This window comes from Lentinula edodes, assembly GCF_021015755.1.
Source record: "Lentinula edodes strain Le(Bin) 0899 ss11 chromosome Unknown C8R40scaffold_44, whole genome shotgun sequence".
Taxonomy (NCBI): Eukaryota; Fungi; Basidiomycota; class Agaricomycetes; order Agaricales; family Omphalotaceae; genus Lentinula; species Lentinula edodes.
Genome location: NW_025764350.1, coordinates 1 through 13,353, shown reverse-complemented (window position 1 = coordinate 13,353; position 13,353 = coordinate 1). Strand labels below are relative to the sequence as shown.

General features: G+C 42.3%; 8 protein-coding genes across 8 annotated transcripts; all 8 read left to right on the top strand.

Moving 5' to 3' along the window:
* Window positions 1-796: 796 nt before the first annotated feature.
* C8R40DRAFT_999372 (uncharacterized protein) lies at window positions 797-1,543 on the top strand (the record flags this gene model as incomplete). Its single annotated transcript, XM_046236808.1, has 1 exon — window positions 797-1,543. A coding segment is annotated over one exon (747 nt), but the record flags the coding sequence as incomplete, so codon positions are not given.
* A 48-nt stretch (window positions 1,544-1,591) lies between these two features.
* C8R40DRAFT_999759 (uncharacterized protein) lies at window positions 1,592-2,083 on the top strand (the record flags this gene model as incomplete). Its single annotated transcript, XM_046236812.1, has 1 exon — window positions 1,592-2,083. A coding segment is annotated over one exon (492 nt), but the record flags the coding sequence as incomplete, so codon positions are not given.
* On the top strand, window positions 2,069-3,025 carry C8R40DRAFT_1024776 (uncharacterized protein; the record flags this gene model as incomplete). Its single annotated transcript, XM_046223064.1, has 1 exon — window positions 2,069-3,025. A coding segment is annotated over one exon (957 nt), but the record flags the coding sequence as incomplete, so codon positions are not given.
* A 573-nt stretch (window positions 3,026-3,598) lies between these two features.
* On the top strand, window positions 3,599-3,820 carry C8R40DRAFT_1001111 (uncharacterized protein; the record flags this gene model as incomplete). The annotated part of the gene is made up of 1 exon (XM_046222755.1): window positions 3,599-3,820. A coding segment is annotated over one exon (222 nt), but the record flags the coding sequence as incomplete, so codon positions are not given.
* A 504-nt stretch (window positions 3,821-4,324) lies between these two features.
* C8R40DRAFT_1056848 (uncharacterized protein) lies at window positions 4,325-4,840 on the top strand (the record flags this gene model as incomplete). The annotated part of the gene is made up of 1 exon (XM_046225111.1): window positions 4,325-4,840. The coding sequence occupies one exon, from the start codon at window positions 4,325-4,327 to the stop codon at window positions 4,838-4,840; it is 516 nt and encodes a 171-aa protein (XP_046081554.1).
* A 461-nt stretch (window positions 4,841-5,301) lies between these two features.
* Window positions 5,302-5,562, top strand: C8R40DRAFT_1001093 (uncharacterized protein; the record flags this gene model as incomplete). The annotated part of the gene is made up of 1 exon (XM_046222754.1): window positions 5,302-5,562. A coding segment is annotated over one exon (261 nt), but the record flags the coding sequence as incomplete, so codon positions are not given.
* A 69-nt stretch (window positions 5,563-5,631) lies between these two features.
* Window positions 5,632-5,829, top strand: C8R40DRAFT_999835 (uncharacterized protein; the record flags this gene model as incomplete). Its single annotated transcript, XM_046236814.1, has 1 exon — window positions 5,632-5,829. A coding segment is annotated over one exon (198 nt), but the record flags the coding sequence as incomplete, so codon positions are not given.
* A 695-nt stretch (window positions 5,830-6,524) lies between these two features.
* Window positions 6,525-8,124, top strand: C8R40DRAFT_1175477 (uncharacterized protein; the record flags this gene model as incomplete). The annotated part of the gene is made up of 5 exons (XM_046232335.1): window positions 6,525-6,836; window positions 7,083-7,169; window positions 7,218-7,365; window positions 7,419-7,657; window positions 7,720-8,124. The coding sequence occupies 5 exons, from the start codon at window positions 6,525-6,527 to the stop codon at window positions 8,122-8,124; spliced, it is 1,191 nt and encodes a 396-aa protein (XP_046081551.1).
* Window positions 8,125-13,353: the final 5,229 nt, after the last annotated feature.

Below are 13,353 nucleotides of genomic sequence, written 5' to 3'. Positions count from 1 at the left end.
TGCTGAATGCTATACAAACGTGACGGTTTTATCCAAATCGAACTGTCCAGGTGGATGCCAGTCTATTGCAACAACATTTAGTCCACCCGTTATGAATGAAGTCAGTGAGTTCGAATCCGCTACTGATTTCAAAAGAGCGTTAATACACTTGCTCAGCACTAAGCTCTCGCTACTTACTCTTCGAAATATTTTGCAGATTTTGGAAATCCCTTTCAATCAGAATGATAACAAACGCGTTCTACGTCACCGTTTACAGGTCTATAATGAAACTGTTGGCGTTGACTTGGAACGCGTGGAAAACGAAAAAAAGTTACAGAACCTACGGACTCAATGGCCTTCGTTGGTTCCCCAAGAGTTGAAACATGAGTTATTAGACCGATTTCGTGATTGCACTTCTAGTTATGCTTTGCGAAAATTAGTTTGTGCTTCTTGCTCATCTGAAGAGCTTGCAACTGCATGCCATGTTGTGACTTCTGATTCTGTTGATCTTTCTCTATTGAAAAGGCCTGATATGCGGTTGAAGAAAGGTTTTCCGTCTACTGTGGTTGACTCTAATTGGTTAGACAGTGATTGTGTTGCACCCAACATTGACAAAGTATTGGAAGATTTCCCTGATGCTGTTTTAGATTGCAAAGGGGTTCAGACTGACGAGCAAAATAATGTCACCTTATGTCTTTGCCCTGTTTGCTATTCCGCTTTGCGGAATAAAAGAACACCTGCTCTTTCACTTGCGAACCATATGTATTTAGGCAACGTCCCTGATGTCCTTCAAAATCTTACAGTAGTCGAGGAAGCTATGATATCTCGTTGCCGTGCTAAAAGCTGGATAATCCAATTAAAGGAGGCAGACGAAATTGCGAATAAGACAACTCAGAGGGGTTTGAAAGGAAATATTATTGTCTATCCACAAAAACCTACAGCGTTGGCGAAGATATTGCCACCATCTTTGGATGAATTAACTGCACCTATATGTGTCATATTTGTGGGTTCATCTCGACCCTCAGAAGAGTGGCTAAGGAATAAAGCTAAACCATTGACGGCGCGTCCCAAGGTTGTTCGTGATGCCTTAATTTGGCTGAAAAGTCATAACAAGTGGTATAAAGATATCATCATTGATTACGACTTTTTAGCAACTTTACCTGATCAATTTGTTTTACCTGTTCATGTTGAGTGCGTCGAATCCGGCAAATCTGCAGACAGTCTTACTGCTGGATATGATCCTACGCATTCGACATCCTCGTACCCAACAGTCGAACGTGGTACATCTGAAAATCATGACGAAGAAGTCATTTTTGAGAGTGTTGTCATTGCTGACGTAGACGCAAATGCCACTATGAATGAATTGCGCGCAGCTGCGATGCGTCACATCAAGTTCAAAGGAGGATCATATATCGAGATACCCCATGACACCGAGCCAATGAATGAGTTCTTCAATCCTTCCCTTTTTCCAATGATATACCCAACACTTTTTCCTTACGGGATCGGTGGTTTCGAAGATTACTCAAGATCAGAGCCTGTTTCATTGAAGAGGCATGTAAAATACTTGTTGAACCTGACTGATCATCGCTTTCAAGAGCATTATTCATTTTCTTTTACCGCTTTCAATATTCTCCAGCGTCGAAGCATGCTGCTACGAACGGCCCTCAAAGCTAAAAAATCTAACTTCCCTGTATTAGCAAGTCAGTTTGCATCAGTCACACCCAGTGCAATCGCAGCTGTTTCCGAACGATTTGCAAAAGGGGATATGGTTTCATTCAGAAACACAGAAGAACGCACTGTGCTTCAATTGATGCAACAGGTTAACCTTGTTACATCTTCAGTACCTGGCTCTACATCTTCTCTAGTGAATATGAGAAATGAAATCAGAGCTTTGATGATCGACCAAGGCTTACCCAGTTTTTATATCACCATTAATCCCGCGGATGTCTACAATCCACTGGTCAAATTTTTGGCCGGGTCTGATATCAACATCGATTGCATGTTGCCTCGGGATGTACCAGAGTATTGGGACCAAGCAATTCTCGTTGCTAAAAATCCTGTCATTGCGGCCAAGTTTTTTAATGTGTATTTGAATGCTTTCATTCATAGCTTACTTGGTTACGACGCTACCCATCAGGATATGAAAGGAGGTATATTGGGTCTTGTGAAAGGTTATTATGGTTGTATTGAAGCACAGGGCCGAGGAACATTGCACTGTCATATGATGATATGGCTGGAGGGTGGGCTCAATCCGAACGAAATCCGTCGACGCACTATCGAAGACCCTAACTCTGACTTTTGCCGCCGCTTGATAGCGTTTCTAGATGATACCATTACCAATCAATTACCCGTAGACGATTCGGTAGGGATACACGTACCTTCAGATGATTTTCATCCTTGCTCTGTTCGCGGAACAACCATGGTGGGATATGATGCTCAGGTCTCAAACCCGGAAGACGCTGTACGAAAAGATTTTCATAATCTTGTACAAACTTGTCAGATTCATAAACACACCGCAACATGTTTCAAATATTGTAAAGGCTCACAACCAAAAGAGTGTCGTTTCGGATTACATGAGTCCAATACAACTGCAGAAACAGTATTTGATGAGAATACTGGCGAACTAACTCTGCGATGTCTTGATGGTCTTGTGAATAATTTTAATGAGACGATTTTACGCGCCATTCGCTGCAACATGGACATAAAGTTTATTGGCTCGGGCGCATCTGCGAAAGCCGTCCTATACTACATCACCAATTATATCACTAAATCGCAGTTGAAAGCTCATGTGGCTTATGCTGCTCTGGAAAGGGCAGTGAGACGATTAGACGAGCAGTGTTCAACTGATACGCCGTTTACGATACGCGCAAAAAGATTGCTACAGAAATGTGCGTATTCAATGATAAGTCAACAGGAGTTATCTGCGCAGCAAGTTAATACGTACTTGTTAGACCTTGATGATCATTTTACATCTCATCAGTACAAAAACTTTTACTGGACGCAGTTCGAGCATTTGGTTGAGTGTCAGATACCTTCTCCTGAGTGTCAGTTGGCTCGAAAAGCCTATCAGTGTGTTGAAGATACTTTTGGTGACAAGGATGTTATAGACGCTTCTGGCAATGATACTTGCCACGACGAATTAGCTTCAGATGCTCCCGGTTCAACAACCTTCGATGACACACACAAACCTGTGGACCAATACGATGATGATGATGAGGTCGGTATCTCAGTTGGTAATGAGGGTTTCCTTGTTGCAAAAGCATCACAGCTTGATGATTATCGTTACCGTCCTATTGCCGTTGAGGATCTTAGTCTTTGGGAAAACATTGCACGATGCACGAAATCGCGCAAGCCGCGTTCAAAGAATAACGACGTATCAGAAGATTTTGATAACGATGATGATTCAGTGATTGTCGACGATAACGAAGAAGAAGTGGTCATAGGGTTACAAGAAAACATATCCAGTGACAACAGAGAAAGTGTTCCTTCGTTGCCTGAACTGTTGGAACATCGCACAAGATCACATCCTAAATTCGAGTTTGAACATGGACACCCTGAACAATTATCACACACCTTCGTGCTAGGTTCTTCAAAAAACCGTAAAATTCCGGTCCCCATAGGGCCCGCTCTACCGAGAAGAGATCGCGAAAACGATTGGCCAAGGTATTGTCGGTTGATGTTGATGTTTTTCAAACCTTGGCGAAATGCTGTAGATCTTCGAGAGCAACATGAATCGTGGCCAGATGCTTTTGCTGCATTCAATGCAAGATGTTCAGATGAGGTGAAGAGAATGATGGATAATATGCAAATCTTACACGAGTGCAGAGACAGTCGCGATGATCACTTTGCTAATCGAGCTAGTGCACGCAGGCTACGCACTACACATGGTTACGTTGGTTCTTCGGAACAAGAGCGTGTAGTAGAAGATGATTTTCTCGCTGAACATGATAATGAATCAGAAATTCTCGAACATTTATTGTCAATAGAAGGTACGAACTCTAGGCGTATTGACCAGTCAAGATACGAAGCATTGAGTTGTGTCCAACAGATGGAAAGTTGTGGTTTCTTTGGTCCTCAGCACACTGATTTCAACTCCAACATGACACACAAACCTGGTGAAGACGTCACAACTGATCTTCATCTGATACAAGATGATTGTCCTGAACATGAGCAAACCTGGAAAGACGCATACGTAGCCCGAAAACAAACTTGGCAGCAACAATTACTGGTAGAACCGGTAAATGTTAATTCAGATTCTAATAGGTACGACAGTCATTACGATAGTCATATTCACAATTTAGATGAGACTGACCTTAGGCTTGATAATGCCACACTTCGACCACCGATGAATGATTGCCAGCCAAGTTCTTTAGTAGATATTGATGACTTTGTTACCACATTCACACCGGCTCTCAATAAAGAACAAGAACGAGCATTTCGTTTAATTGCTTCTCATACTCAACTGGGAAAATCGGATCCGTTGCGAATGTTCCTTGGAGGTCCTGGTGGAACGGGAAAATCACATGTAATATCTGCATTGAAACTTTTCTTTGAAGCTCAAGGAGAGAGCAGGCGCTTTAGGTTAGCATCTTATACTGGTGTAGCTGCAAAAAACATTTCGGGTATGACTCTACACTCAGCTCTTTTGCTGTCAACGACTGCATCTGCGAAAGTTAACAGTAAATCTCGGAAAAATCTGCTTGCAATGTGGCAGGGAGTCGATTATCTATTTATCGACGAAGTGTCTATGCTCGGTTGTAGATTCCTATTGAAGATCAGCCGTGCTCTCAGTCAAGCGAAAGACAATACCTCACCTTTTGGGGAATTAATATCATTTTCGCAGGGGATTTTGCTCAATTAGGTCCAGTACGGGAGCAGCGTTTGTTTTCGTACATCGATACTCGCCGCGCTACTACGATCCATGGTCAAGAGATAGTTTTTGGGAAACTTTTGTGGTTAACTGTGAAAACCGTTGTGTTATTGACACAGATTATGCGACAAACCGGTACTCAGAACGAACCTTTTGTTGATTTATTGTCACGTCTGAGAATTGGTAACTGTACACAAAGCGACTATGAAATCCTCAACGCCAGAGTGGTGGGAAATGTACAACCTGATTGGAACGATCCTAAATGGGCAGGTACTCCGACTATTGTTTCTTGCAATCGAGTTAAGGATTTGATTAATGAGCGTGCTACTGAAGCTTTTGCGAAACGTACTGGTAAACCTTTATATTGGTATCACTCTTTTGATACACGAAGCGGTAAACCCATTGTAGAGCCAACTTTGCAGAATTATTTGGAGACGTTGGATTCTGGAAAAACAAATCAGCGGTTGGGCCGAATACCTTTAGTGATTGGAATGCCTGTAATCATAACACAGAATTTCGACGTTCATGCAGGGATAGTTAATGGGTCCCAGGGTATATTAAAAAGTATTCGATATAAAGTCGATGAACAAGGGCATCGACATGCTATATCCTGTGTTATTACTCTGTCCACAACGAATACAACAGAACCCTTACCTTACATGGACAGCAAGGACGATGTTGTGGCGTTAGAAGATAAAGTCAGTTTATCTTTCGTGCATGAATATACTAAGAAACGATGCACATTTCAACGTACTCAGTTGCCAATTGCACCAGCGTTCGCAATGACTACACATAAGGCACAAGGTCAGACAATGGACTCCGCAATTGTTGATATCGAGTCTTGTCACGGGACTGAGGCTCCTTATGTTATGATCTCTCGTGTCAAGACACTCGATGGTCTTCTTATACTTCGACCATTCCAGCTGAAGAAAATACAATGCCGCCAATCTCAAGACAATAGAGTCGAACAGCAAAGGCTACATTACTTATCACTTACCACAATCGTATCCGTCGGTTCCGTCATAGAGCGTGCTAAAGCAAAAAAGAGTTTGCGTACTTATAAAGGGCCTGGTCCAACGGTTGCCGACTCAGATGTCCAATCCCTGAGTAAGTTGGAAGCCATCCAACGAAACTTGTCTGGAATGCAGCAGCTCTCGAGCCCTGAGTGCGTTTCGGTCATTTCTGAGGTACGTTTTTTCTTCGTGTTTTTACTCCCGGCTCTCAGTCACTCTAACAACTAGGGATCCACGCCAGTACCAGTACCTATTGCTTCCGTGTTCTCGAACCGCCGCAAAGCATCCACCGAGCAGCACACGTCAGTCACTGCGCCTCCTATGAAGAAACGTAAAATTATCGCGTAGTTGTCTATTGAATGTGGCGAAAGTGAGTGCTATCACGTCTAGGACATTTTGCGGCCTAAACAAGACATTCTTAAACTTTTTTTCTAGATGTTCTACATCGGGAATGCCCACATTACGACTTTACGATCCAAATTGTGCAATGATCATGCTTGGACAATATTAAGACATGCGATCGGTCAGGATTCCTATGGCTAATACAATGGAAATTGTCTGACTCTTACACAGCGTCGGTTTCACAGTATCATTATGAATGACGATGACCTTATCAACTCAGTATAAATTACACTGTTTGTAGTTACCAGTGTAAATCCTTCATGTCAGCTCGATTGTATACACCTGGTTCATTCACGTCTTCTCGCTTCGAATTCCGTCAACGACCGGGCCAAATCTATGATGAGCTAACGCGATTATTCAAAGATATGGGGCCTACTGCAATCGCGAACGCAGAGTACGGCATCGACTTCTTTCGTGAAAAATACGGCAATGAATGGTCAACGCATTTTTGTTATGTTGATGGTGAATCACAAGAGTTTACCGGAAACTTATTTGGGGAAGTCTTGGGCGACATTCATGGCACTGCGGTTGGTGCACAAGGAAATCATTTCGTTGGGAATGATAGGTCATCGGTAAGCTTCACTATTTACATGTTTGTTATGGCATTGATATCAATTGTACCAGCGTAACCTAATAACCGATTTCACGAGAACAAGATGTAGTATAGTTCTTGGCTGTCCCTCCTTCGCTCCACCAGGTTTGAAGGATCTGTGGCACAATCAACTATGTACCTTGCGGATGATCAGTCATCTTGAGCGTTCAGAGGATCAGGCAAATAAACTATTCTATTCACTCTCTGGTCCTAATGTGATCTGCAGCTCGCGGTTGTGAAGGAAATTGTTAAAGAAGTCGTATCTGAACATCCCCTTGATGCCATAACACTCACTGGCCCGCTTTTATACACGGTAAGCATTGGCATGTTTAATAGTTCATTACTCATTTGCTTCGTCTAGGCTCCACAAGCAGAGCGTAGGTCAGGCACTAAGGGAGGCATTGATACTAACAATATCGCCTCAAAACTCAAGAAGCGTAAACTCACCCAATCCTCTGACGGTGAGAAAGAACCGGACGACCCTCACAAGAGTTTGGGTTTCCCTCCTGGTGTGTGGATTTCGACTACTACAGGTTCGGTGTTAAGTGTGTCTTCGTTACAGATGCTAGCATCACCGTCGGCGCGCAATATGATTACAAGTTGATGCCAGATTATGGCGGGAAGGTATTCGCACTCAATAAAGCACGCTTGCTGCAACCCGATTGGCGAAAAATCGACGGCGATTTGATAGTTCCTTGGAAAAATTACCTGCAACTGAGGCCGGGGACAGTGGTTGTTGCGAACGTTAGTTTTAGGCTTCATGTGCTGCAACCAAAAGACAAAAGACAAGTGAAACGAAAAGTAAGCTCGACTCATTTGATAGTTCCCTCAGTACAATTTTGACCAAGCCATATGTAAAACAGGTTTATCAAGCTGTTATCAACTTCCTGAAAGTTGTCGCTGAATCTGATTTACCGGTTGAGAGCCCGGTTCCTCCCTCTGCCCATAGTCCTCATGCCGAACGTGACATTCTCCCCGCTGATGATTGCGCTATTTCCGTTCTACGATCGATTGGTTCTACCCGTATTCCGCCCAGTGACGGAAAAGTTTTGGCCGTCGGAGAAAATGGTGATACATCGAAAGAGACCCCTGTTCCAGCCAAACGACTGCGGCTGGCAAACGCGTCTTCATCCAGACCTTCCTTAGACACCTATGTCGGACAGGTCGATCGATTGGAACACGCTCCAGACTTGTCTATTTTGGAGGATATGCACTTGAACAATGTTGATTATAATGAACTCATGGAGGAATTTGATGTAGATATGTAGAGTAATCACATTTCCTTCAATGTCACAACCTTAGTTTCGCCGTACGGACGTTTTGTTTGTTATTTTTGATCTTGAGTGTAAGGACTGTTCGCTCCACCATTAGACCTGATCGACATTCCGTTCGACTCCCATTATGGATTAAGGCACTCATAGCTTATTTAAGGAAGATATCCTGACTTGAACTCAGATCAACGGTGCTAATTCGATAACGAGCTTGCCTCGTTTTTGTGTGAAAGAGAAAGGAAGGAATCTAATGGGCACTCCAACCAACCAATCTAATACACAATATGCGAGTTCACTGCTATCAAATTTATTTAATAGCAAGGGGTAGCGTTGGCAAAGGTTCCGCAAAGCTTTGAGAGCTAAGTACGAAGCTTTGATCAATCAATTTGAATCGTTCTAAGGATTCGATATATTCCTTTGATCAAAGTAGATTCAGCACAATTTGTGCTTTGGTTTGTATTGATTTGGGTATATCAAGAATTGGGGGTTTGAATCAAAGTAAATTAAAACCGAAACACACAGACCCCTACAGAGGGCTAGAACTATGTGCTGGCACAACCACACAGCGTGATTTGCCCTTAAGACCAACGACTGATCCTAAGTTCGAAGAATACCCAACAACTGGATAGACTTCTCGCAGTCACAAGGAGCAGAACACGACGTTCCTATACTCACAAGTGCCGGGCCCGAATGGCTGCTAGCGAAGAGGTTTCAGTCTGGCGGGAGTGTGTCTTTCCTTTTTACGGATTAGCACTGCAACGTCGTCCCAAAATCACTTGTATTCCAAATACATCGGATCGCTATTTATACCTACAGAATATAGAGTCGCATAGTACAATTAATTTAATACAATAAACGTTCGGAACCGCAAGGAAACTTCTACACTCAGTCAGATACCATTTAATTTGAATCTACATGTCCTTATTTGGTCCATATTGGTTCCAAGATTCTAGTATACCTCCAAACATAGGTAGGTACTTCAATATTCATTTAATTTAATTGTTTTTAGAGAATGACTCGAATGGTGTTCAACTGTCATTGCGGTTCAACACTTACTTTGATCGTTTGTCACCTCGTCCGGAGGCAAATCAGCTCTCCTCGATTCTAATCCCATCAATCTGATCCATCTGGATTAAACTAATTGCTTCTCTCTTTCAATAGACACCCATTGTGCCTATACTCAATCAAGGGAGTTACACATAGTATTCATTTAATTGCATTCTTCAATATTTTCTACGTCAGGACTCTTTGACATTCATTTGATATGTCTTCGGAGCCTCGCAGTACTTCGATCATTCTTCTAGTCATTTTCCTCAACCATGCAACTTGATTGGTCTATTAGACTAAATCGCAGTCCTTTAGATTAATGCATGATCTTGTTCTAGAAGGAGTATTTGATAATTCCTGAGTTCTAGAAAGTCATTTCGAGTCAATCCTCGGTTCATGGTCACTTGAGTAAGTTCTTCCAAACTCCTGCCAGTGTAAGGTCCAATAAGAATACCCTTGGTATGTCATACGTGAATGGTCATCCTTCGGATGTAGTCCGAGTCTGGTATAATCCTGCTTGACAAACAGGTAGACTGCTATCCGTAGGTAGTATCGGGGATGGGTAAACTAACCAACTTGTGGTAGTATGGGTATATGGTCCCTTCAACTTATTAGACTGATTCAGTATTGACTTTGACTGTCAATCTGGGTCTCAATTACAGTCCTCTTGATACAAATCTATACGTGAAAATGTCACAATTCACAGCATAGACGTCTAGCCAAAATTTAGGCGTGTCATCCCCCCCAAACTAAAGAATTTGACCGTCCTCGGTCATTCGTAGTTTTGTATCGGGAAAGGATACCCAATCTGTTATTAGATTGATTCGACAAGACTATATCTCCTTTTAATGTAATTCACTGGGTTTGGATCTCTACTTCTCCGTGCTCTCCAATCAATTTGGATGCCCTCAAATGGGTTTCTAGCGCTCATCTTATCAATTTATTCACACGCCTGCTACGAATCGTAACAGTTTAGCGCTCAATTTGAATTGAATACTTTTTCGGTATTCCTATCACATTTCGAATTTTTAATTCACAATCTTTTATCATCTAGTCACAGAACAAGCTTCCATTTCACGGAGAACTGCTCTGACGTACACACTGATTCAGTGTGTACCTTTATTTGGTTCGGGGCACGGGGTTCAATGAAATTTTTCGTTGAAGTCCGTTTTCCCTCTTTATTCCTTTCTTTCATCTCGTTCGTCAAAATGGCTTCGACCTCGAGTCAAACTCGATCTTCGGCCACAACCACGCGTTTACCATGCTCTCTAATGGAAGCTCAGGTGATGCTCGCGGGTATTCCATCTAAATCAACACTTCCTCTCTTCTTCGAGAGTGCTGTTTTCAAGCGTCTTTTAGAGGGAGACTACTCTCCTCCGGTCGTTGATTCCACAAATTCTCCGGACTACGATGGCTCTGGAACCTTCCCTGCCTTTTCCTATCCCCGTTCTCTCGTCCCTTTCTGTTTCCCTCCCGACACATCGCGTCCATTGTCCGTGGCTTCTGGATTGGATTTGTTTTGTTCGGCACAAATGACGGTCCGAACTTTGCAGGATTTGGTAGATGTAGATGATTCACCTCCAACGGAGTCGGAGATTTACAATGTTTTTGAGGAGGCTGCTCCCTTTTTGGTATGTAGCCACCTTTACTCGTTTTCTTATTACTGGTTTTAATGGTTTCTCCTAGATTTATATTCATGACTTTTGGATGGGTCGGGCAAATTGCCCTTTATTCGCGGAACAGGTTTTATTATCTGCTGAATCGCTTTCCCTCAGCCTACCCGCTTTTCTTCGCGACGATTTGATGCAGCAATGGGGCATTCCCCCTGAGCATTGTTCCTCAGCTGCAGTAAGTGTTCTTTGCTATCGAATTCACTTTTATTCTCATTTAATTTAATTTACAGGGTGTTCTCGAATTCGAACGATTCCCTGCCATTCCCATTCCATTTTGTTTACGCTTTCGTGAGGGAAGCGCAATGATGCGCATGGTTTCGTCTAAAGATTTGGATGTTTTTGCCTCATTACGTGGCAAAGCATTATCGGCGGTCGCACTGAAGGACACTACTTCCTCACCACCCTTGGAGACCCAAGCTTCAACCTCTGTTTCCAAAACGCTCGTAGCTCCTCCACGATTAATTAGAAGGAATCGGGAGTTAGAGAACCTCAAGGCTGATGCCTCCTCATTTCGTGAGTTATAAATTTAATTCATAAATTTTCGTTTTATTTATCCATTCTTTTTTTTTTTTTTACTGGAGCCCACCGCGGATAACGAGCTTGCCTCGTTTTTGTGTGAAAGAGAAAGGAAGGAATCTAATGGGCACTCCAACCAACCAATCTAATACACAATATGCGAGTTCACTGCTATCAAATTTATTTAATAGCAAGGGGTAGCGTTGGCAAAGGTTCCGCAAAGCTTTGAGAGCTAAGTACGAAGCTTTGATCAATCAATTTGAATCGTTCTAAGGATTCGATATATTCCTTTGATCAAGGTAGATTCAGCACAATTTGTGCTTTGGTTTGTATTGATTTGGGTATATCAAGAATTGGGGGTTTGAATCAAAGTAAATTAAAACCGAAACACACAGACCCCTACAGAGGGCTAGAACTATGTGCTGGCACAACCACACAGCGTGATTTGCCCTTAAGACCAACGACTGATCCTAAGTTCGAAGAATACCCAACAACTGGATAGACTTCTCGCAGTCACAAGGAGCAGAACACGACGTTCCTATACTCACAAGTGCCGGGCCCGAATGGCTGCTAGCGAAGAGGTTTCAGTCTGGCGGGAGTGTGTCTTTCCTTTTTACGGATTAGCACTGCAACGTCGTCCCAAAATCACTTGTATTCCAAATACATCGGATCGCTATTTATACCTACAGAATATAGAGTCGCATAGTACAATTAATTTAATACAATAAACGTTCGGAACCGCAAGGAAACTTCTACACTCAGTCAGATACCATTTAATTTGAATCTACATGTCCTTATTTGGTCCATATTGGTTCCAAGATTCTAGTATACCTCCAAACATAGGTAGGTACTTCAATATTCATTTAATTTAATTGTTTTTAGAGAATGACTCGAATGGTGTTCAACTGTCATTGCGGTTCAACACTTACTTTGATCGTTTGTCACCTCGTCCGGAGGCAAATCAGCTCTCCTCGATTCTAATCCCATCAATCTGATCCATCTGGATTAAACTAATTGCTTCTCTCTTTCAATAGACACCCATTGTGCCTATACTCAATCAAGGGAGTTACACATAGTATTCATTTAATTGCATTCTTCAATATTTTCTACGTCAGGACTCTTTGACATTCATTTGATATGTCTTCGGAGCCTCGCAGTACTTCGATCATTCTTCTAGTCATTTTCCTCAACCATGCAACTTGATTGGTCTATTAGACTAAATCGCAGTCCTTTAGATTAATGCATGATCTTGTTCTAGAAGGAGTATTTGATAATTCCTGAGTTCTAGAAAGTCATTTCGAGTCAATCCTCGGTTCATGGTCACTTGAGTAAGTTCTTCCAAACTCCTGCCAGTGTAAGGTCCAATAAGAATACCCTTGGTATGTCATACGTGAATGGTCATCCTTCGGATGTAGTCCGAGTCTGGTATAATCCTGCTTGACAAACAGGTAGACTGCTATCCGTAGGTAGTATCGGGGATGGGTAAACTAACCAACTTGTGGTAGTATGGGTATATGGTCCCTTCAACTTATTAGACTGATTCAGTATTGACTTTGACTGTCAATCTGGGTCTCAATTACAGTCCTCTTGATACAAATCTATACGTGAAAATGTCACAATTCACAGCATAGACGTCTAGCCAAAATTTAGGCGTGTCATCCCCCCCAAACTAAAGAATTTGACCGTCCTCGGTCATTCGTAGTTTTGTATCGGGAAAGGATACCCAATCTGTTATTAGATTGATTCGACAAGACTATATCTCCTTTTAATGTAATTCACTGGGTTTGGATCTCTACTTCTCCGTGCTCTCCAATCAATTTGGATGCCCTCAAATGGGTTTCTAGCGCTCATCTTATCAATTTATTCACACGCCTGCTACGAATCGTAACAGTTTAGCGCTCAATTTGAATTGAATACTTTTTCGGTATTCCTATCACATTTCGAATTTTTAATTCACAATCTTTTATCATCTAGTCACAGAACGAGCTTC